Source organism: Saimiri boliviensis, chromosome 1, assembly GCF_048565385.1.
Source record: "Saimiri boliviensis isolate mSaiBol1 chromosome 1, mSaiBol1.pri, whole genome shotgun sequence".
In the NCBI taxonomy this organism is placed as follows: Eukaryota; Metazoa; Chordata; class Mammalia; order Primates; family Cebidae; genus Saimiri; species Saimiri boliviensis.
In genome coordinates, this window is record NC_133449.1 from 151,135,405 (window position 1) to 151,157,988 (window position 22,584).

Consider the following 22,584-nt stretch of genomic DNA (forward strand, 5'->3'; position numbering starts at 1 on the left):
GAAGAACCCTGATGTGGGAAGGCACAGTCATTAAATTTCTTTAAAGAAAACCCCAGCTATCAGGTGCTATGAATACAACATTCATTAGAATGACCTTACATCCCACAAAACACACAGTTATCTTGGCATATCTGCACCTGAGAAGCCTGTCACCACACGAATTATCCCTTATTTGTCTTTTCATTTCCTGAGTTCAACTGTATCACGAGACATTTGCTAATGAAACTGTTGACAATGCCAGACTTCCTGCTACAAAGCCCGACTTCAAAAATTCAGACCACACTTTCATTTATGACTGATTTAAACAAAACAAACAGTAGTGACAGTCCTTGCCCTGCACAGGAGAGCACTGTGCTCAGGCACCTGCCTGGCCCCCGAGACGGGTTCCTATGCACTGTCTCAGGGCATCTGCCTGGCCCCCGAGACGGGTCTGCTGTTGTCCCCACTTTGTGGTGAAACACAGGTGTGCAGAGGGCGCCCAACCCAGAACTAGCATGGGGGTGTGCTCCCAAGGACCAGGCAGTGTGGACAGCACCCAATGGGGTGCCGGGGGAGAACAGGAAGGGTGGAAGGAACCCCTGAACGGCCTACAGCAGAGCTGCCCCACCCCAGGCCACTGCCCTCTGCAGGGATTAAGCTCCCACCATACTCAAGGCTCTGTGCTTTGGGATCTCGGTGCCACCTGAGCACCAGCCCCACGCTGGCACCCACCAGGCTCTGCCGTGGCACCCACAGGTTTCAGCCCCATCTGTTACCGTCTCGCACTGCCAGGTGGGATCAGACTGCCTGCGCAGAGGTGGTAGCTGTGCTGAGTCCTCAACCACGGGGAGGCCGCAGAGGCCCTGGAGAGGGCCAACCCCATGTGTCAGCACCGAGGCCAGGGGTGCAACGCTGGGTTTTATTTACCGACCTTTAAAAGCATCATCTGCCATGCATGCAGTGGCCCGGGAGGCCGAGGCGGGAGAGTTGCTGAGGCCAGGAATTCGAGACCGCAATGATAATGCCTAGGAACAGTGACTGCACTCCAGCCTGGGAAACAGTGAGATCCCACCTCTAATGTGTTAATGTCACCTGTGAGCAGTCAATGAAGGCTCAGACACCTGAAAAGCCAGTGGCTCCAAGGTGCTTGCACACCCTGATGCCTACATGTCGCTACTGTGGCGCCGGGTAAATTGAAGCAGGGCCCTCCTCCAGGTCGGCCCAAGGGTGCTCCCGAGGGACCCGCGCAGCTCACGTGGAAAGGCCACCCCATGCCACTCAGAATTACCAGGAGCGCAGCAAGTTTAAACTAGACACTGTTTATGCGCCTGACAGCAGGAGACGTGAGCCGGGTGCCTGGGAAAACCATCTTCAAAGCAACAACTGTTTTCCCAGCTGTGAAGGCTCTGTCCTGGGAAATCTGCTCATACTGCTACAAAAATAATTTTGAAAAGACTGTACAAATATGCAGCCTCATCTGTCCATTCTGGTACTTTAAACCCAAAAGTGAAGAACTTTCTGGAGTACACTGTCTGCTTAGCCGGTGACTAATATTCTTTATAAACATTAGTGAACGTTATAATGAAATAAACTTCCTTGAATAAATGTGATGTTATTCAGAGGCTTCCTGTGAACAGTCAGGAAGTGGAGATAATCACAGCTGAAGAGAGGCACAGACAGGAAGCCTGCGCTTCTGCACTCTCTATTTTATTAATATGTATTGTAATTTTATTAAAGGAAAACAGCTTTACAACCCTGGAGAGATGGCCGGGGTAGGAGCATGGACCAGCTGCAAGCTCTTGGCACCTCTGGAACAAAATCTCACTTCAGCCGAAAATACCAAATGTATACCGTGACCAACAATTTCAATATGGTGACCAAGTGACATGCCCCTTCCCATGCCAAGAAGACAGCAGCCATGGAAACAGCTTCAGTCAGGAGACCAGGGTGCCCGCCTGGTTCTGTCACTGGCTGTGGGGACAGACTTCTCAAGCGCGAGGGTGACTCCCCAGCCTCTGGCCTCTAAGAGCAGGTGCCTGAGAACGACCAGGAGCTGCGGGACCCTGATCGTTACTCACTCCACAAATTACTGTGGCAATGCCACTTGTGAAACCAGGAGGCCAGTTCGTGCTCTTAAAAAGACTCAGAAAAACATTACAAGCATGTGAAAGTTTGCCAAACATTTCTCTTTCTCAACATTTCCATGTTTTCTGTATTTTTCACAATGGGTGTGCTTTAACAAGAGGAGAAAATGGCTTTGTTTTTAAAAATGAAGAATGATATTAAAAGACCATGTATAAATTGAGTGTATGCTGAGTGTTCAGCCGTGTCAGAAAGATGTGTCCAAATCACAGGAACAGAGAACACATGGAGGGGAGAGGTGAGAGGTAAAAGCAGAGGGGGTTGCTTGCTAAACCTTTCCTTGTATTACTTCGATGCTGTTTATTTAGTAGAAAAACGGGAAATGCAGTGTTTCTATGGCACATGCTGAGCGGACACTGCAGAAGCAGCTTTTCCTCACTGCTCACCACCCCCGCCCTGGATCTCGAACGCTGCCCAGCCAAGCACCGAGGCCCTCGGGCTCTGCCAGCAATGGGGATTCTTCACGTGGGCAATCAGCCCTACCCTGCCCAACAGAGACAGCTGCCTGGTCCCTGCACAGACTCAAGGGTGTGCCTGGGCATTAGAGGGGCATCCAGACTCAGCCAGAGCGAAGCCCCAGAGATGAATCCATCCAGTGCTTCTAAGAACCCCTGTGTTCTGGGTGCCGAGTGGGAGAGAGGACAGAGCTGAGAGCGACCAGGACAGCAGGGCAGGGAGAAGATACAAGAGGGGATGGACGTGGGGAGGGGCAGGCTGCATTCCCCATTGGAGCCCCACACCCCAGGAGGAAGCAGAGGTGGGCAGCGTCGCACACTGGAGCCCCGCACCCCGGGAGGAAGCAGAGGAGGACTGTGTCCCACACTGGAGCCCCGCACCCCGGGAGGAGGCAGAGGAGGGCTGCTCTCCTTGGCAGGCCTGTGGGCAGCTCTGCATCCATCTGCTGGAGACTCCGTGAATCCCAAATGCCCGGCGTGCTGACTTGTCAAAGGGGGGTTCCCATGAGGCAGGTCAGTGCACATCTGTCTGGGGCTCTGATTCTGTGTGAATGGCTTTCCATCCACCCCAGGCTCCCTGCCATGTGTCTCCTCTGCCAGCTAAGAGGATTTTGTGCCTCCTATTTGGAAGACAAGTGGCTCTCTGCTGGAAGGGCAGTTCAGTTCCACTCTCTGCTGCCCGAGTGTCCAAGGTCACCCGGGGTGCCGCGTCACCAGTGACACACCTGTTCCTACAGTGTGCCTCTGGGGGCATCCAGCGTCCGCTCCCTCACCAGCTGTTACGCTTCTTCCATTTTTTTTTTTTTTTTTTTTTGAGACAACGTGTCGCTCTGTCGCCCATGCCCAGGCTGCAGTGCAGTGGCGTGATTTCGACTCACCCCAACCTCCGCCTCCCAGGTTCAAGCGAGTCTCCTGCCTCAGCCTCCCGAGTAGCTGGGACTACAGGCGTCTGCCACCATGCTCGGCTAATTTTTGTATTGTTTGTAGAAACAGGGTTTCAAAATGTTAGCCAGGCTGTCTTGAATTCCTGATCTCAGGTGATCCGCTTGCCTTGGACTGCCAAATTGCTGGGATTATAGATGTGAGCCGCCATGTCTGGCCTTTTCCAGTATTTTTATGTATTTGAAGCAGAGGGACTATTTTCCATGTTAACCAGTCCGCCATATTGACAGAAGTTTTATATATCTGCATTACATAAACTTTTATTATAGGCATGTATTTGTTTTATTTTAAAATACTTTAATCCAATAAAAGATTTAAGACTCTTCAACAGTCCCAATCCCAACAGGCTGAAGATCAGGTTGGGATCAGATTGGGAACCCAGCCAACGTGAGGGTTCCTAACAGTATATAGAAAACCCTTTCCCTACTAGTTTCTGTGAAGGCTACGGTGTGACGCTCCATTTGACTTCCAGCTCAGCATTTGGTCCCTCCACACCCTGGATACAGTGAGTTTAGCCTGCAGGTATGCACACGACCTCCCCACTCAGACTGCTGTGGGCGGCAGGACCCTTCCCCACCCGCCGGGCCCTCAGGCAGAACAGCTTCCTGATTCCCATGTGCCTCTGTGTCTCAGCGCCACGGCTGCCTTCGGTCCAGACGCCAGCAGAGACCTCTGTCTGTCTTCCAGGCAACCACCTCCATCCTCACCTTCTCACAGGCGGACTTTAACTACGTCCACTCTCTACACATGCCACGGAGAGTGCCACGTCAGTGGGCCCTGGGCTGGGTGAGCTGGAGGGCAGCGTGGGGAGGGCATCAAGGGCGGCACCTTCTCCTGAGCCGTCCACATCCAGACAAGGAGGCTACGCAAATCCGCACCAAGCGCAGAGGCCAGCAGGTGCCACAGGAGGTGGGGGAGCTCGCACTGAGTCAGTGCTCCATCTGTGGAAGGGCTCTGGCAGAACAAAGGCAAGCGGTAGCGATCGCCATGCAGCGGCAATCCCCACGCAGCTGGCTCCTAGCTTCCGGCCAAAATACCTTGAGATGCCAGAAAGACAAGCACACACCACCACGAAAAGCTGAGCTAACCAATCTGCTGTCACGTCGGGGAGGAGCGGCCTCCAATGACAAGGATGCCGAGCAGGGCTTCCATGTTTGTGAGGCGGCTCTGAGAGGAGCCCCGGCTGAACGAAAGACACTTAACCCTCTCCCCGCACTGGCACCTCCCAGGTCAAGGTCTCCAGTGGACGCTGGGAAGGGCCCTCAATGGGAAGGCATGGCCGTCTGGGCAGCCAGAGTGCTCTTCCCGCATCCCCCGCCACATCTTCCCATGGTTCCTGTGGGGCAGCGCGGGAGCGGGTGTCGGGGGTCGGGGAGAACCGCAGTGGGGCCGCGTCCCTAGGGAGCAGTTTAGGACGCAAGCCTCGGGGGGCCTGTGCAGCCAGAGAGCTGTGGGGCGTGGGAGGCCGCTATCTGTGTAGGGCAAAAGCTATAAACACAAACAACTCAACTGGAAAAATATTTGAAACATGAAGGAAAGATAAAGGGCTCTTAGTGTAAGAAATGTGTTTACAAATCAATACAGAGAAGATAAATTACAATAGAAGTGGTAAAAACACACACAAACAGGCAATTCACAAAACAAATGAACAATATGTACACGGAAAATGACCATCAACAGTCATCTAAGAAGGTGAAATTAAAGCTATCATTGTGTCCTGTCATACTGGATCACGGCACCCAGGGTGGACACGGCGTAACAGGTGCTCTGCTGCGGCCGAGGCCCCGCCTAACTCTCTTGATGTCAAAGGTTCTCTCAAAGTGCGACTGTAAGGGAAAGGCATAAAATGAAACCAACTATTGTTCTCATCCACGGTGGAACACAGTAACACTGAACAAGGGCCTGCTGTTTGTCGTTTTGCTTAAAGTCACAGTTTCTGGCCAATTGTGGTGGCTCAGGCCTGTAATTCCAGCACTTTGGGAGGCCAAGGCGAGAGGATCGCTCGAGCCCAGGAGTTCAAGACCAGCCTGGGTAACACAGGGAGACTCTGTCCCTATAAAAAATACAAAAATTGGCTGGGCATGGTGGTGCACATACCTGCGGTCCCAGCTACTTGGAAAGCTGAGCGGGGAGGATCACTTGAGCCAGGGAGGTTGAGGCTGCAGTGAGCCAGGATCACGCCACTGCTGATGATGAGTGGCGTGATCCTGGCTGGGTGACAGAGGGAGGCCTGGGTGATAGGTGAAACTTCAGCCTGGGTGACAGAGGGAGACACTCTCAAAAAAAAAAAGTACAAAAAGTTGCAGTTTCCAAGGACCTCAGGGCGGGCGACACTGAGAGAGGACTCGCTGCATATGGAAAAGCCAACACGCCTGCTGCAGAAACATTCAGAACACGCAGCTGCTACAGGACGTTAACCGCAGCATCAGCTCAGGGCGGCAGAGTCGGTCTTTCCGGTTTCTTCTATAAATTTCTCTGTTTTCTAATTTTTTTTACATGAATCATGTATAACTCAGGAAAAATAATACATATTACTTTTTAAAAATTAAATTTTGCTGAGTGATTTTCTGTTGACCACAAAGCAATAGCACTTGCAAACATCTGGGCTGATGACAGGAGCAATTACAGCATGAGATACTGATGTGGAAATGGGGCAGCAGGGAATTTCTGGAATATGGGAAAGTGGATCCTGTTTCCTTTGGCCCAGAGTGAGGATGGTCCGATCTCCCTGGCACTGAGGAAGGCTGCCGGGCCTCCAGTTTCTCTCGGTTCTTTGGATCTGACCAGCAGGCTAAGAAAGCCCGGCTTAGAGACGAGAGAGGCCGGCCTCCCCCTGCTCACTCTGCATGATACCTGGCAGGGTGGCTGGGACGGCTACTCCCAAAAATCTCCTGGAGAAAGACACCACAGGAGTGTCTGTCCCATAGACAGAGCAAACGAGTCACTTTGAACAGGAATGCCATGGATGGCCCCACGTGAAGCCAGGAAAGTTCCCAGTACCCGGCACCTGGCAGCTTCCAGCAATGATGAGGCCAACAGCACATATCACAACCTTGGAAAAGCAAAAGAGCTTTAATTCTGCTTCTCCTAATTGCTAGGACATTAATTGGCTGTTCTTTTAGAAAGAGGAGCGCGGTGATCCAAATGGCCCAAACGAGAAAGCGACAACACCAAGTGCCAACCAGGGTGCAGAGGACCAGCCTCTGCCGTGCTCACGGTGGGAACGCACACCAGCACATCCGCTCTGGAGAAGCACAGTGGCTTCGCCAACATCTAAACATGCATGCACCATGCAGCCCAGCAGCCACGCCCTGGGCACTTATGTACTCATGCATATGTACAGAGCATTATTCACAAAAGCCAAAACCCAGAGACCCAAATGTCCTTTGCTCTGTGGATGAATGAGAGGCTGTGAAGAAGCAGGACCAGGAGCCCTGCAGTGCAGGATCCTCCTGTATCTTGACTGCAATGGTGGTTACAGAAAGCTACCCATATGGAAAAACTGCAGGGCACACGCACACACACACATGCACACACACGCACACGCATGCACACACAGCATACTTACACACTCACACACTCATGCTCACATGCACACTACATGCGCACACTCAAACTCACACATGTGCACACGTGCACGTACGTACAACCCCTGGGCTGTGAACGAGCTCTGTGCCATGCACGCAGGTCGATGGCTTGGTTTTGAGATAGCTATATCCAAGTATTGCCTCTGGGGAAGCTGGGTCACACAGGCCCCTCTTACTTTTTTTTTTTTTTAATTTCTATAAATCTACCATTATTTTAAACATAAACTTGCTTTAAGAGGAAGTCTGAGTGAGCGCCCTGATGGCACCATCCTTGCTGAGTCCTCTGTTTTCACATCCAACCCCCCCACAGCGACCGACGCCCTGAAAGCAGTGAGTGCTTGCTCCTGGAAGGCACCACCTGGGCAGGAGCAGCCACTCCTGGGCTCTGCAGGCCAGTGCTTAGCCTGTTGGGAGCAGGTGTGCAACCCACATGGCAGGGGCATGAACCCGCATCAACCACCCGCACTGAGAACGTTCCGTAAGCATAATGAGGTGCTGATGGGTCACTAGGCTCCGCAGGACGCAGAACAGCTGGAATCAGATGGGCAGCGCTGGGCAGGGACTAGGTCACCTACTTCACATCTCACTCCCCACAAGACTTCTTCCTGGGGCAACCCTTACAATACCCACCACGTCTCAGCCCCAGCATTTCCAAGGACAGATAACTCACTACCTCCTCTTATTAGGCAGCTCTGATTTTCTGAAAGTGCGCCTCATCCCAAGCCACCATCTCTGCCTGTAATTCTGCAGGTGCCAGCTCTGACACCCAGGCGAGGAGTGGTACAGAAGCTCTGTGAGCCATGGCAGGCTTTGAGGGGCAAAGGGGCCCCAGGACTCAGACTGGATGGCGGGAGGGCAAAGGGGCTCCAGGACTCAGCCTGAATAGCGGGAGGGGCAAAGGGGCTCCAGGACACGGCCTGGACAGCGGGAGAGCAAAGGGGCTCCAGGACTTGGCCTGGACATCGGGAGAGCAAAGGGGCTCCAGGATTCGGCCTGGACAGCAGGAGGGCTGCGCTCCACTCTGGGGCTCTTCTAGAACCTGTCTCCTGGGAGTGAACAGAGAGGCCCAAGCTCAAGAAGGGCAACATCAGTGCAAACCTCTTGGTGGCTCAACTTCTCGTCGTAGATACTAATTTTCTATTTCAAGTAAATGAACTCTTGTTGCTCACAGATGCCCTATTCTCCTAATTAGCCCTCAGTGCAGCGGTGCCCACGGGAGCCTTTCCCACTGTAGCAAGGACACAGCACTGATCATTTCCCACAGGAAACCCAGAGTCCTGTCAACCTCCCAAGGGTCGCAGTCAGACCATGCAGCCACTGGCCCAGACACTTACTCAAAGTGCAGCCACTGGGCCTCTTCCACGACAGAGGAGACCCAGAACTGGAGGCAGAAAGACCTGCTGCCCACGTGCCACCATCTGCCAGGGCGGGGCTGCCCTGCTGCACGATAAAGAGGTAAATCCTCCCTCTCACCAGTGTGGATTGTGGCAAGCCTGGGGAAGTGCTATTTCTGCCGTGTGTGGGCTCAATGTTTAGACTCAGAATGAAAACGACAGTCCCCTGGTCAAGCCCCCGGCAGCCTCTGTGGGTTAATCAGCTTCGTTTGGACAAGGCTGCCCCTGCTGGGCCGCTCACTGCCTGAGGCTGCTCCTGCTCCACAGACCATGAAGGGTGAGGGCTAGCAGCTTCCCCATGTGGCCTTTATGGAAGGACTGAGGCCAGCTCTCCCACGGGTGGGGGAAAGAGATGGTGATCAGGAACACTAGCAAACCAGAGCTGATAAGAGCAAGTAATTGCCAGGCCCAAACCGTGGGGTGAGCTGGGGCTCGGAAACCAGGGTGGCTGCAGGCAGGGAGGCGGAGGGACACATGGGAGGTGGGGAGGCAGAGGGACTCAAGGGAGAGCTGCCCCTACCCACACGAAGCAGCTGTTCTCACAGGGTCAGAAGTGGGCAAGAGCCAAGCTCACTCTGCGGCCTTCCCAGCAACCTTGTAAGCACCCAACTCCCTGTGTTAAACCCCTTTCTGCTTGAGATGCCTGTGGGGGCTTCTGTTTCGCCTTTGTGTATACTCTAGGCATGTCTTTTACTAGGCTGCAGTCCAAAAAAGTGAAAACTCATGCTTTGGTGGAAATAATTTAAAGTCTCTACTTGCTTAAAAAAAAAAAAATTCTCATCTTTTGAAATAAACGGAATCCAAAAAAAGTTATGTTTGATTTTATAATAAACCTTTGCTGTTTTTTAGGAATGTTTCTTGGGGAGAGTGAAAAAACTGATTCTCTTCATGTCAAGATGTTGAATTTCACCAAATGTGTCTTGGACATTACTGAGAAGCTGCCCCCCACTGCCACTGCCCACCCTTCAGGAAATGCCCCCCACAGACCCATCCTGTGGCCAGGCTTGCCTTCGTCGGGCGTCCAAGAGCTGTCTGCTATTTAATGCAGAGGATAGGAAGTCAGTGAGAGCTGCTAATCACTTCCGAGGTCAGAGACCATCCATCCCTCATCGGTTTTCCCAGGTTTTTTTGAGATCGTCGCATGCAACAGTGACAGATGTGATCGTAAACCCATATATTAAGCAGCGCAGTTATTGGCATAGGTACAATTCACACACGGCTTTTTTGCAACAGGTGATCTGCTGGAAAGGCCCACACAAATTACTGTGAACATGAGGACTCTGAAGCTCCCTAATCCCTGCCCCATCCTACACACAGACACACACACACACACACACACACACCCAGACACACACACACACACAGACACACACACACACACACAGACACACACAGACAGACACACACACACACAGACACAGACACACACACACAGACACACAGAATCTCAGGTTACCACCTTCCTCTATGAAACCACAGAAGAACTCTTTCAGCAGGTTATTAGAATCCAACAAAAAAAGCATGGAACAACACTCACATAACCTATTATGTATAGAAGCATACATGTTAACACAGCATTAAGTATGTGTTTTTAGCAGCATAAAAATACAACTTTTAACATGCATTTGCTGAACAAGTTAAATGCTCTAACTTGATCTCAGAAAACTGCTGCTAAGTTATTTCTATCCATTACAGAAGAGTGAGGGTGAGGGTCCAACACAAGAGAATGTGAGGAAATAGAGACTGGAAGGAAAATTAAAGGGCTGGCCAGGCCATGAAGACAGAAATGAAAGAAATCTGGGCCTGAAGGAATCCGCCCCGGACAGCAGGGTCACATCACGTGGTCGAGTTAGGACTGACGGGAAGGCCAGGGCTGGCGAGCAAAGCAGGATGACATTACTACAGCTCACAGGTCCCACAGACCTACTAACATTACTGCAGCTCTCACAGACGGACTTTAACACCAACGTGATTTTTCATTTTGTTTGGATTTTTAAAGACCAGATCTTGCTACGTTGCCCACGCTGGCCTTGAACTCCTGAGCTCAAGGGATCCTCCCACCTTGGCTTCCTGAGAAGCTGGGACCACATGCCTGCGCTTATTCAAAAAACAGACAAAAAGGAAGGCCATCCTGGCTGCTACAGGAATGCTGCCGGCATCACACAGGCTGCCCATCTTCTCATCCAGAGCGCGGCACACCATGTTTCTTTTCTAATTCAACTGAGACCAAAACAAGAATACCACAGGTCAACAGCTTACCCAGCAATCATGTTAAAACATGAGGTTTCTGGGTGATGCCAGAAACACAAAAGTAGTTCTGCTTTGGAAAATGTGAATAATATGGCCATATTAAGGATGATCACCTCTATCATACAACACTGGCTCAAAAGTCCTAGCCGTTGCTAGAAGAGAAACAAAGAAGGCATAAACACGAAGCAGAGACACATTTGTCTTTCTCCAAAGACATCTTCATTTACTTAAACAGCCCGATCCAAGAGAATCAACTGACAGTGGAAAGATCAGCATCGCAGTTAGCTATAAGATCAACATCCAAATTATCTGTAATTTCCCAATACACCAGCAATAACCATTATGACATAACAAAGGAAGAAACAGACTCAAAAACATCTAAGAATCCTAACAAGAAACAAGCAAGGCCTTTCCAGAGAAAACTAGAAGACTTTCCTGAATAACACAAAAGACAACCTCAAAAAGTCACAGAAAAATTTTCGTGGAATATAAAAGCTGATTCCAAAATTCATACAAATAAAAGGCCAAAAACACTGTCCAAAAAAACAATGAAGAAGTCCTTATGGCCAGGCGAGGTGGCTCACACCTATAATCTCAGCACTTTGGGAGGCTTGAGGAGGGGGTTTGCTTGAGCCCTGGAGTCCGAGACCAGCCTGGGCAAGACAGTGAGACCCCATCTCTACAAAAAAAAAAAAAAAAGGTCTTTACTTTACTAGATATTAAAACATTAAAAAAGCAAAAAACAACTGAAGTATTAAACAGTGTGACAAGGACCTCACTAAATAAATTACGGTAAAACGTAATGGAATACTATGCACCTCTTAAAAAAGGAGGCTATTCTAACCAGGATTCCAAGACAATTCAAATAATAAAAGAATTGTTTTTTCAACAAGTGGTGCTGGAGCAAGTAGATATCCACGTGCGGAAGAATGAAACTGGACCTCTGCCTCGCACCACACTCAAAAATTAACGAAAAGCAAATCAAAAATGTGAATGTAATGCCAGACACAGGGGCTCATGCCTGTATTCCCAGCACTTTGAGAGGCCAAGGCAGGAGGATCACTTCTTAGACGTGACATCAAAAGCACAGATCAAAAACAAAAAACAAAAAACAAAAAACAAACAAACAAAAAAAACAACAATAGTAATAGATAAACTGGTCTTCATCAAAATTAAAAACTTATGTGCCTCAAAGGACATCATCAAGAAAGTAAAAGAGAAGCCACAGAATGGAAGAAAATAGCTGCAAGTCACATATTCAATAAAGAACTGTACCTAGAATTCACAAAACACTCTCGAAGCTAAATAATAAAGACACAAATAACCACTGTGGTTAAGAGAGGGGAAGGGTTTATTTTGTTCGCTTTATCTGCAAGTCATATATCCGACCAAGAAATGTACCTAGAATTCACAAAACACTTTCGCAACTCAATAATAAAGACACAAATAACCACTGTGGTTAAAATGGCGGAAGGGTTTATTTTGTTGGCTTTTTGGTTTTCGTTTTTTTTTTTTCAAGACAGAGTCTTGCTCTGTTGCCCAGGCTGGAGTGCAGTGCAGATCATAGCTCACTGCAGCCTCAAAATCTTGGGCTCAAGTGATCCTCCCACCTCAGCCTCCCAAGCACCTGGGACTCAGGCATGTGTAACCATGTCTACCTAATATTCTTAATTTTTTGTAGAGACAGGATCTTGCTAAGTTGCCCAGGCTAGTCTCAAACCTCTGGCCTCAAGTGATCCTCCTGCCTCAGTCTCCCAGAGCTGGGATTACAGGAGTGAGCCACTGTGCCAGCAGCAAAGGTTTGAATAAACGTTTCTCCAAGGAAGATATAAGAATGACCAACAAACACGTGAAACATGCTCACCATCATGTGCCTTGGAGAAATGCCAATCAAAATGACAGTGAGCTATCACTTCCCAGACACACTGGAATATCTAGAATCAGAAGGTCGCAAATCACAGTGCTGGAGAGCACACGGGGAAAGTACAACCCTCAGCTGCGGGTTGCAACTGGAGGCTGCAACTGGAACCCGGGAGGCGGAAGCTGCAGTGAGTCGAGATCACGTCCACTGCACTCCAGCCTGAGCAACAAGAGTAAAACTCCATCTCAAAAAAAAAAAAAAAAAGTTCTGGGATTACAGGCATGAACCACCATACCTGGCTGGCAGCTTCTTAAAAAATTAACCACACCCTTACTATAGGACCCAGCAATTCTGGCCCTAGGAACTGACCCAACAAACAAAAGCAAAGAAAGACACAGACACATTCCACCCCAAGAGAAAACGACCTAATTTCCAAATGCTGGTAAATGGGTGAGAGACTCTGTGATAATTCTGCACGATGGACTTTTACTCAGCCACAAAAATGGATGGACACAGGGGGCTGCATGGCAGGCAGGGACGGAGGAGGGAGCCGGCCTCCCGCCACCTATGTGGGCCTCAGGGAGACCGAGGAAGTTCTCGGGGTCTCAGTTTTCCCAAACATAAGACAGTTCCTCAGATCCCATCTGCTTTTCAGCCATTTGCGTCTATCAGTTCATAACTCAGTCACAGAGAGCCCGGCACACAGCAGTCAGACCCAAGAAAATAAAAACAATGTAGGTGGGAGTGGTTGGAATTCTACTAAGAAAAACAATTTGGGCTGCCAGGGAGCCTCCGCAGACACCAGCAACCACTCAGCCCCGAGAGTTCAATGACAAAAATCCCACTGCCAGAGCAGTAATGCTTCTTGGGACAAAATACCATGGGTATTAAGTATTCTGGCTCTGAGCAAATTCTCAAGGCCATGAAGTCCACAGCCTCACTGGATGGTTTTATAAAGCTGTGGGCTTCAGGCTCAGATGTGTAATTCACATCTGATTTTCAAGATTACAAAAGCAGCAACTCGAGAGCCTCTACGTGGACAGTCCATGCTGAGGAGCCGTGCTCCCTTCCACGTGGCTGTGACCTGCAGCCCCATGTGCTGGCCGTGCTCCCTTCCGCCTGACCACGACCTGCGGCCCCACGTGCTGGCCGTGCTCCCTTCCGCCTGACCATGACCTGCAGCCCCACGTGCTGGCCGTGCTCCCTTCCGCCTGACCACGACCTGCGGCCCCACGTGCTGGCCGTGCTCCCTTCTGCCTGACCACGACTTGCGGCCCCACGTGCTGGCCGTGCTCCCTTCCACCTGGCTGTGACCTGCAGCCCCACGTGCTGGCCGTGCTCCCTTCCGCCTGACCACGACCTGTGGCCCCACGTGCTGGCCGTGCTCCCTTCCGCCTGGCCACGACCTGCGGCCCCATGTGCTGGCCATGCAAGGCACAGGCCCTGCAGCCAGGCAGTCATTCAGGTGGGTTTCAGCCAAGCCCACAAAACACCCAGGACCAGAAAGGCTGTACCTGGGAACAAGGAGCCCTGGATCTACAACTGCCCACACAGCCTTCCACGGGCCACTGCACTCACACAGGGCAGCACTCACACAGGGCAACGCCCACAAAAGGCAGTGTGCTGTACACATCAAGGCCTTGTTCAAGCCCTGATGGTCCTTACATGGAGCCTCAACATGTGGATCCTGCCCTGGGCTGAGCCTCCACCAGCTCACAGTCAGCCACAGGAAGGGATCCTGGTCTCTGCTAGTGTGCTCTATGAGCTAACCAGAGTAGAAACCAGGGGCAAGTCTCTTCCCCAGGACTAGCAGGCCAGGTGACTATAACCAACATAGCACCCACACCTCTGCTCCCAGTGCCTCCAGGCTGCTAAGAATCTGCTGTCACGAATCCATGTGTGTGGATGGAAAGTACCTGTACACATAAGGGATTTTTATGAAGCCAGCACAGTTATCTGACAGCAGTGGACTGGGAGAGCCCACCTTCCCATTTCCAGGCAGCCAAACGGCACTGACAGCAGCAGAGAGGTGGCCGGGCTGTCACAGGGGCCTCCAAACCCACAGCCACTCGGCTGGCTCTGCATGGGGCGGTCACACATACGCTGCCTTCCCCCGCATACAGCTCCTGCCTCAAACAGAAACAGAGAAGCTAAGGGTCCCTTTTAGAGAGACTGGAGAGGGAGGGAGAGGGCGAAAGACAGAAAGCCCTGCTGAGTCACACCATGACCTCCTTCCACGATGGCCACAGTCCGCCCCAAGGACATGTGTTATCTAAAACCTCATCCTCACAACCCGCTGAAGTGGGAAACCAGGCCTGGAAGAGTTAAAGGAACGTGAAGACAGAAGTCCTAAACCCCAGCTCCCAGGGGAGGGCTTAGCTAAGAAACAGGAAGCAGACAGGGAGGGCAAACCCTGGGACCCCTCCGCCCCACATGAGGAAAGGCCTGAGACGCCAACCCCCGTGGCAGAACCTCCTGCCCAGAGAACTGAGGAGGACAGAAACGGCAGGTGCCAGTCCCTTCTTAGAGCAGCAGGCGGTCATGTAGCCCAGTCACCAAGACGCAAGACAGGCCCATGGGAGCAACTGTGCCTCCTGCGGGGCCACCACAAGCCCCCCAGCTCCCCAGCACTCCAGGCCAGCAGGGGCCTCCGGGATAGCGAGCTCAGCAAATGATGACCAGAGCCAAGGCGCTGAGGCCCTGCTGCCCGGGACTGAGGAGCGGCCAAACCTCAGCGGTGCCAGACTGAGGCACCAGGGACAGAACCCTGGGAGAGTGAGTGCACCGGCTCAGGCAGCTTCCTGGGCCAAGCCCACAGGCCTGAGTGGAAACTGGAATGCTGAGGGAACACTCCCCAAGGGTCGATGACGTTCCCAGCGCTTGGGGACATGGCGGCGATCCTGGCACAAGCTCAGCATGCTTGCACTGTGGGAAGAAGCTGCGCGGAGCCCCGGGAGCGGCTGCTGACCCGTGGGCTCCCCAGACGGACGTTGCTGGGAGGACAACACGCTGGCCCACAGGGGGACACAGGCTTCTCTCTCCTCCATGGCAGATTCCAGAGGTTCATCCAGGATCCACTGCGGGATGGGGAGGGAGCCAGCACAGTACTTTTCCACAAGCTCCTCCGGAGCCCAGGAATGCTGCTCCCCAGGCCTAGCCACCCACCATTCTAAGCACTTAGGTTCCACTTCAAAAAAAAGGTCTGAAACCTTTTTTTAACAATTTCCCATGAGAACCAGGGAGAGTCAGCAAATAACTATCTGTATTAGCAGAGACACCCCTTTTCACTGGGAGACTGGCTCCTAGACACATCAGACCACAAGCCCCCGGGCCCCTGGACTCAGTCACAGAGACCCATCTGAAGATCCTCCCAGCAGCCTGGACACTGGCCACAGGGCATGCACTTTGCAGAGAATCCCGCCGAAGGCAACTCCCTCCGCCAGCTCCCTCAGAAGGAGCGTGGCTGCCGACCCCTACTGTCGAACCCGGCTCCACTGAGACCACATTCCCCAGCTTCCCAGGCCCTCTTCCCGCTGCCAGCTCCTCCAAAGGCTAAGGAACCGGTTCCAGGTCGCTTCCCAATGCTCAACTGGGCGGGCCTGAGATCAAATCCTCGCCAGGGGCTGGAGGGCCAAGTGATAGTGCGGGTGACTCTGCCGGCCCGCGTGTTACAGACTAGCAGAAGCCCGGCCCTCCAGGGAGAGCTGAAGGAAACATCCAAAGGCTCTCTTCTCTCCCCTCTTGCTTTCCAGCTTTCTTTTAATCAACATGTATTTTAATAACAAAAAACACTCACATACATTTAAAAAAATTACTTCAACTCAAACAAAAGGACAGACACCACTCCCTCACCTGGGTGCAAGTTTTAACCTCTGCCCAGTCACGATAAGCCAAACCATCTTGCGGGTCCTGCCAGTGACCAGCGGCCTGTGTGGGGATCACGCAGGAGGAGCGTTCACCAAGAAGGGAGACCCAGAAACCTCACGACTCAACTCAAAGTCCAGGATGACGCCGTGCCCACCAAAATCACACATGCTGAGGCTCTGAGGTGCTGTAGAATCGGAACTGGGTTGAATCACAAAACAAGAACTCAAACAGCTCTCGGGAAACCAGCATCCATCTGGAACCCAGAAACCAGAAAGAACCTAAAAGCACCTGAACAGTAGACTTCGAGTTGTGAAGAAGGCGCGAGGAAGAGGCAGTCGGACTGGGAGACACAGGAATTCAACAGGCTGAGGAGCAGGATCCAAAATTCAGAGCAAGGCTGGGGTGGAATGCTGGGCTGCCTCCTCCTCTGCACAGGAGCCGCGAGATGTCTGCACCTGCCAGGCCTCTACCTCCGGGTAGCCTTTTGGTATCTCACCAAAGAGAGCCTAGGACAAGCTGTATGGCTGTGCTGGGGGTGTTGTCTGGCTTCCCTCGCCCCTTGGGGGGTGGCAGCTGAGAGATGACCCTCCGAGACACAGGAGCTCCAGGCCCACAACCCTGGCTTCTCCCCTCCACCCACGGCTGCTGAGCCACCTGCAGCCGCAGATGTAGACATGATTTCATATCAACTTCCAAGAGCTCAGTGCTGCCTCACTGGACAGGATCCCAGAGTGATCTGGGCTGCACCTATCAAGCAGGCACACTCCACTGTCCCAGGCATCCGTGGTCAGGTGGCCTCGGGGCCCCTCCAAGTGCCAGCTGTGCCTGACTCCTGCTGGAAGCCACTTTGAAGAAGGGCCAACGTAGACTCCCCCTTTCTGCCTCCCTCTGCACAGCAGCCCTTTTCTTATTTAATGAAAAACAGGGCCCCTGCTACCCCACATCTCATGATGGCACGAGACCTTCGGCAGGAAACAATGGCAGAGCTTGAACCCTGGCGTCACCCTGGGGAAGTGAACAAATGAAAAACAGGGCCCCTGGCACCCGACATCTCGTGACGACATACTGCCCCGGGCACAGGACCTCCAGCACTAAACAGCGGCAGAGTCTGAACCCCGGTGTTACCCTGGGGAAGTGAACAAATGCAGCAAGCCAGCGCCATGCCCTAGCACAAGTCAGATGGCTTGCGACTCTTCCAGAAACTCAGGGACCAATCCAGCTGTCACTTACTGATAGATCTTTAAAAATAAATTTTGAGGCCGGGCACGGTGGCTCAAGCCTGTAATCCCAGCACTTTGGGAGGCCGAGGCGGGTGGATCACGAGGTCAAGAAATTGAGACCATCCTGGTCAACATGGTGAAACCCCGTCTCTACTAAAAATACAAAAAAATCAGCTGGGCATGGTGGTGCGTGCCTGTAATCCCAGCTACTCAGGAGGCCGAGGCAGGAGAATTGCCTGAACCCAGGAGGCGGAGGTTGCAGTGAGCCGAGATCGCACCATTGCACTCCAGCCTGGGTAACAAGAGCGAAACTCCGTCTCAAAAATAAATAAATAAATAAATAAATAAATTTTGAAAATAAGTGCCCCAAATCACAGAATGGTCTCAGTTTAAGGACTTAAGCAACAAAGCTGCAACAAAACTCTCCTTCCCATTTACTCATCTGTGTCAACAAATGCACTCAGCACGGAAGTCTGACCTGCGAACAGGAACAAAGGCCACAGAAACCAGGTGGCTCTCGGGCAATGACAGCCCGATCCACAGGTGCGTGGGCCAACAGCAGCAACAAGGGGAGCCCTGCCCTCCCGTGGGGTGATGACACAGTGTCACAATGCCCTGACCATGACATGATGCACGCCTCGTCGATTTCACTTTATGTAGAATAACCTGTGAAAATTCCTAATCTGTGATGCTGTTTTGATCAAGTGCATACTACTAATGGTAAACACAGCTCAATGCAGAAGAAAAATGTAACACTCAGAACTTGGTGGGTAACAAAAATTTTTTATATTTTCTAATTTAAATGTATAAATCTTTTTGTGGAGGACAAACATGATGCAGTAAGTAATGAAATACTTTCGAACATAAAAATGCAGCCCAGGTGTGGTGGCTGACGCCTGTAATTCCAGTGTGTTGGGAGGCCAAGGAGGGAGGATCACTTGAGGTCCGGAGTTCAAGACCAGCCTGCCCAACATGGTGAAACCCCAACTCTATCAAAAATACAAAAAATTGGCCGGGCGCGGTGGCTCAAGCCTGTAATCCCAGCACTTTGGGAGGCCGAGGCGGGTGGATCACAAGGTCAAGAGATCGAGACCATCCTGGTCAACATGGTGAAACCCCATCTCTACTAAAAATACTAAAAATTAGCTGGGCATGGTGGCGTGTGCCTGTAATCCCAGCTACTCAGGAGGCTGAGGCAGGAGAATTGCCTGAAACCAGGAGGTGGAGGTTGCGGTGAGCCGAGAGCGCACCATTGCACTCCAGTCTGGGCAACAAGAGCGAAACTCCGTCTCAAAAAAAAAAAAAAAAAAAAAAAAAAATTGGCTGGGCGCGGTGGCTCACACCTATAATCCCAGCACTTTCGGAGGCCCAGGCGGGTGGATCACGAGGTCAAGAGATCGAGACCATCCTGGTCAACAAGGTGAAACCCCGTCTCTACTAAAAATACAAAAATTAGCTGGGCATGGTGGCGCGTGCCTATAATCCCAGCTACTTGGGAGGCTGAGGTAGGAGAATTGCTTGAACCCAGGAGGCGGAGGTTGCAGTGAGCTGAGATCATGCCAATGCACTCCCGCCTGGGTAACAAGAGCGAAACTCTCTCTCAAAAAAATATATAAAAAATACAAAAAATTGGGCCAAGCGCAGTGGCTCACGCCTATAATCCCAGCACTTTGGGTGGTCAAGGCGGGTGGATCACAAAGTCAGGAGTTCAAGACCAGCCTGGCCAAGATAGTGAAACCCCGTCTCTATTTTGTAAAATACAAAATGTATCTATTTTGTAAAAATAAAAAAACAAAAAAATCTGGGTGCAGTGGCAGGCACCTGTAATCCCAGCTACTTGGGAGGCTGAGGCAGGAAAATCGCTTGAACCTGGGTGGCAGAGGTGGCAGTGAGCTGAGATAGCACCACTGCACTCCAGCCTGGGCGACAGAGTGGGACTCCATCTCAAAAAATAAATAAATAAATGCAGGCCGGGTGCAGTGGCTCACACCTGTAATTCCAGCTTGTTGGGAGGCTGAGGTGGGAGGATCACTTGAGGCTGGGAGTTCAAGACCAGCCTGGCCAACATGGTGAAACCCTGTCTCTATCAAAAATACAAAATATTAGTCAGGTGTGGTGGTGTGCACCTGTAATCCTGGCTACTTTGGGGGCTGAGGCAGGAGATGGTTCAAGTGATTGCTTGAACTCAGGAGATGGAGGTTGCACTGAGCCAAGATCGAGCCACTGCACTCCAGCCTGGCCAACAGAGTGAGACTGTGTCTCAAAAAAACAAGGACTAAAAATGCATAACTTTAGGAAAAGATTGTTCACGTATTTTTTTCAAGTGAATGGTGGTGGATACTCAAATCTCAATGTTATAATCCACTGCATGCAGTTTAAAAAGTGATGCTAACAGGTTATTTTCAAACTCACAATCATCGTGTTATTAGACATGAACATTTCTAGATGTGTATTTTTCAACACAGGCCACACCCCTGCACACATATCGGTGAGGAGCTGCCACCTGCTCCTTCCCAGGGCACCAACAAAGGCCTGCTGCAGGCTCTTCCCCATCCTGGACACCGCCACCAAGTCCCCTACACAACATGGCACCCGAAACAGCAGTTTCCTGGCAGTCATGGGGTTCCAACCCAAAATTCACTAAAATTCTTCTTTGTCCTACAATCGCTTCTGGAAGGCACCAAGCCCACCCATGGCTCCGTACCTGTTCCAGCCTCTGCTCCACAGAGAGACCAGCCGGCAGAGTCGCCCCCTCTCCCTCCCCATCAAGTAACAGATGGATCCCAGAGGGCAGGGCCAGCGAGGCACTGGTGGCCTTACCTGGGGGCTGGCTCCATCACCATCTGGCACGGCCTCGAGGCCCAGCAGCGGCCCCTCTGCTGACGCCTTCTTCAGCTTTTTCTTCCTTTTCTCCGTCACTTCAGGAACTTTTCTCTTCTGTTTTGCCATCCTGCAACAGAGAAAGTAAACTGCTAAAGACAAGGAAATAAAAGGCTTAGCTCGTATCAGATTTTTAAATAAAAAGTAGGACACTCTCCATTAAAAAATAGTATTTCAGAAAATAAAGAAAACACATACAAGTTAAAGCAAACTCAAACCCCCAAGTTTCATCATCTATGGATAACCAATTTGACATTGAGGTGTATTTCCTTTCTGTCTTTTTGGGCTTCTTTGAGTCAGGGTCTCACTCTGTCACTCAGGCTGAAGTGTGGTAGCACAATCTTGGCTCACTGCATCCTTGAAATCCCAGGCTCAAGCCATCCTCCCACCTCAGCCTCCTGAGTAGCTATGACCCCAGGCATGTACCACCATGCCTGGCTAACTTAATTTTTTTTAGAGACAGGGTCTTGCTATGTTGTCCAGGCTGGTCTCAAACCCTGAGGCTCCAGTGATCCTCTGCTTCATCCTCCCCAAGTGCCGAGACCACTGCTGTGAGCCACCAGGTCTGGCCCCATTAGGTCTTTTTTCTGAGTGTTTTTATTTAACATAGCTGCAATCATACACAGATTATATATTCTGTATTTCTAACTGAACATGAACACAAAGTTTTATTTCATTTTTTTTTAATTTCAAAAACACGAACATTTTCCAATAATTGCACGTCTATTTTTCCGAACTGTGAAAGACCAGGGGAGAGCGCGAACCATTTTTAGTGACAGTATCATAATATCGCAAAGGTGAAAATCTGTCTTCTCCCTAATGACTGAAGATTTTGAATTGTTTTCACTTTCTCCTATCATGGGCTCACTCATGCTTCCCATCAACTAGGGAAGCCGTGGTGCCACACAGGTGGAGGACGCTGGCCCTGCGCATCACAGGACACCTGGCCACCACAGGTGGAGGGGCTCAAGGACCACCGTGAGTCCAGGATCTCCTCTGAGTGTGCAGGGAGCATGGAGCAGGCCACATAAGAGGGTGGATGTGGCATTTGAGGGCATCTGGTTAGGCCTTGTTTCCCCGGAACAGCAGTATCTAGAACACCACGCAGAGCAACTGAGAAGTCCAGGCACAGCGAAACCAGGGTCCTTTATGGGACTGTGTGATGAGGGAACCAAGAGAGGCAGCTGAGGTCACCAGCCCTGCTAGCCTGTTGAGGGGCTGGACCCTGATGGAGGGATGCTAAGGAAGAACCTGGGGTGTGGTGCGGGCAGAGACTGCAGGCTGCTTCTGGGAGGGAGAAGCAGAAACCTGGCCCACACCCGCTGCTGCGGCGAAGCCTCCTGCAGGCAATGGTGGCAGGAGAACAGGAGAGGGAAGAAGCCCCCCGACCGACCCCAGGCCCCTGTCCCCACCCCCTCACCCACACTCCTCCCTACACTCCTCCCCACCTCCCAGTCTCCCCTGCCGCCCCTACTGGGTGGAGCCTTAAAAGGATCTGAGAACAGAAAAGTGTCCTGCAGAGCCCGAGACTGTGTGGGCCTCAGAGCTGAGCATAGAGGTGCTGTGAAGCCAGGAGACAGGAGCTCAACAGCCAGCACACCCAGCACACACACTGCTTCCCCACACAGCCTCCAGCCCAGACATACACCCACAAAGAACCACCAAGAAAGCCAAATCCCACCCCAAAATTAAAATAGTCCAGGCACGGTGGCTCATGCCTGCCATCCCAGCATCTGGAAGGCTGAGGTGGGCAGATCGCTTGAGTGTAGGAGTTTGAGACTAGCCTGGCAACATAGTGAGACTCCACGTCTACAAAACATTTTTTAAAAATTAGCCATGTGGCCGGGCGCGGTGGCTCAAGCTTGTAATCCCAGCACTTTGGGAGGCCGAGGCGGGTGGATCACGAGGTCGAGAGATGGAGACCATCCTGGTCAACATGGTGAAACCCCGTCTCTACTAAAAATACAAAAAATTAGCTGGGCGTGGTGGCGCGTGCCTGTAATCCCA

At 51.4% G+C, this 22,584-nt stretch overlaps 1 protein-coding gene across 3 annotated transcripts in view; it reads right to left on the bottom strand.

The window, feature by feature from the left end:
• Positions 1–22,584, bottom strand: part of CHLSN (cholesin) — a 130,765-nt gene that overhangs the window by 91,995 nt on the left and 16,186 nt on the right. For all 3 annotated transcript variants that reach the window (XM_074406705.1, XM_074406710.1, XM_003943751.4), the window contains one exon: positions 20,518–20,647. In XM_074406705.1, coding sequence (XP_074262806.1) covers positions 20,518–20,647 — 130 coding nt within the window. The remainder of the gene's footprint in view (positions 1–20,517; positions 20,648–22,584) is intronic.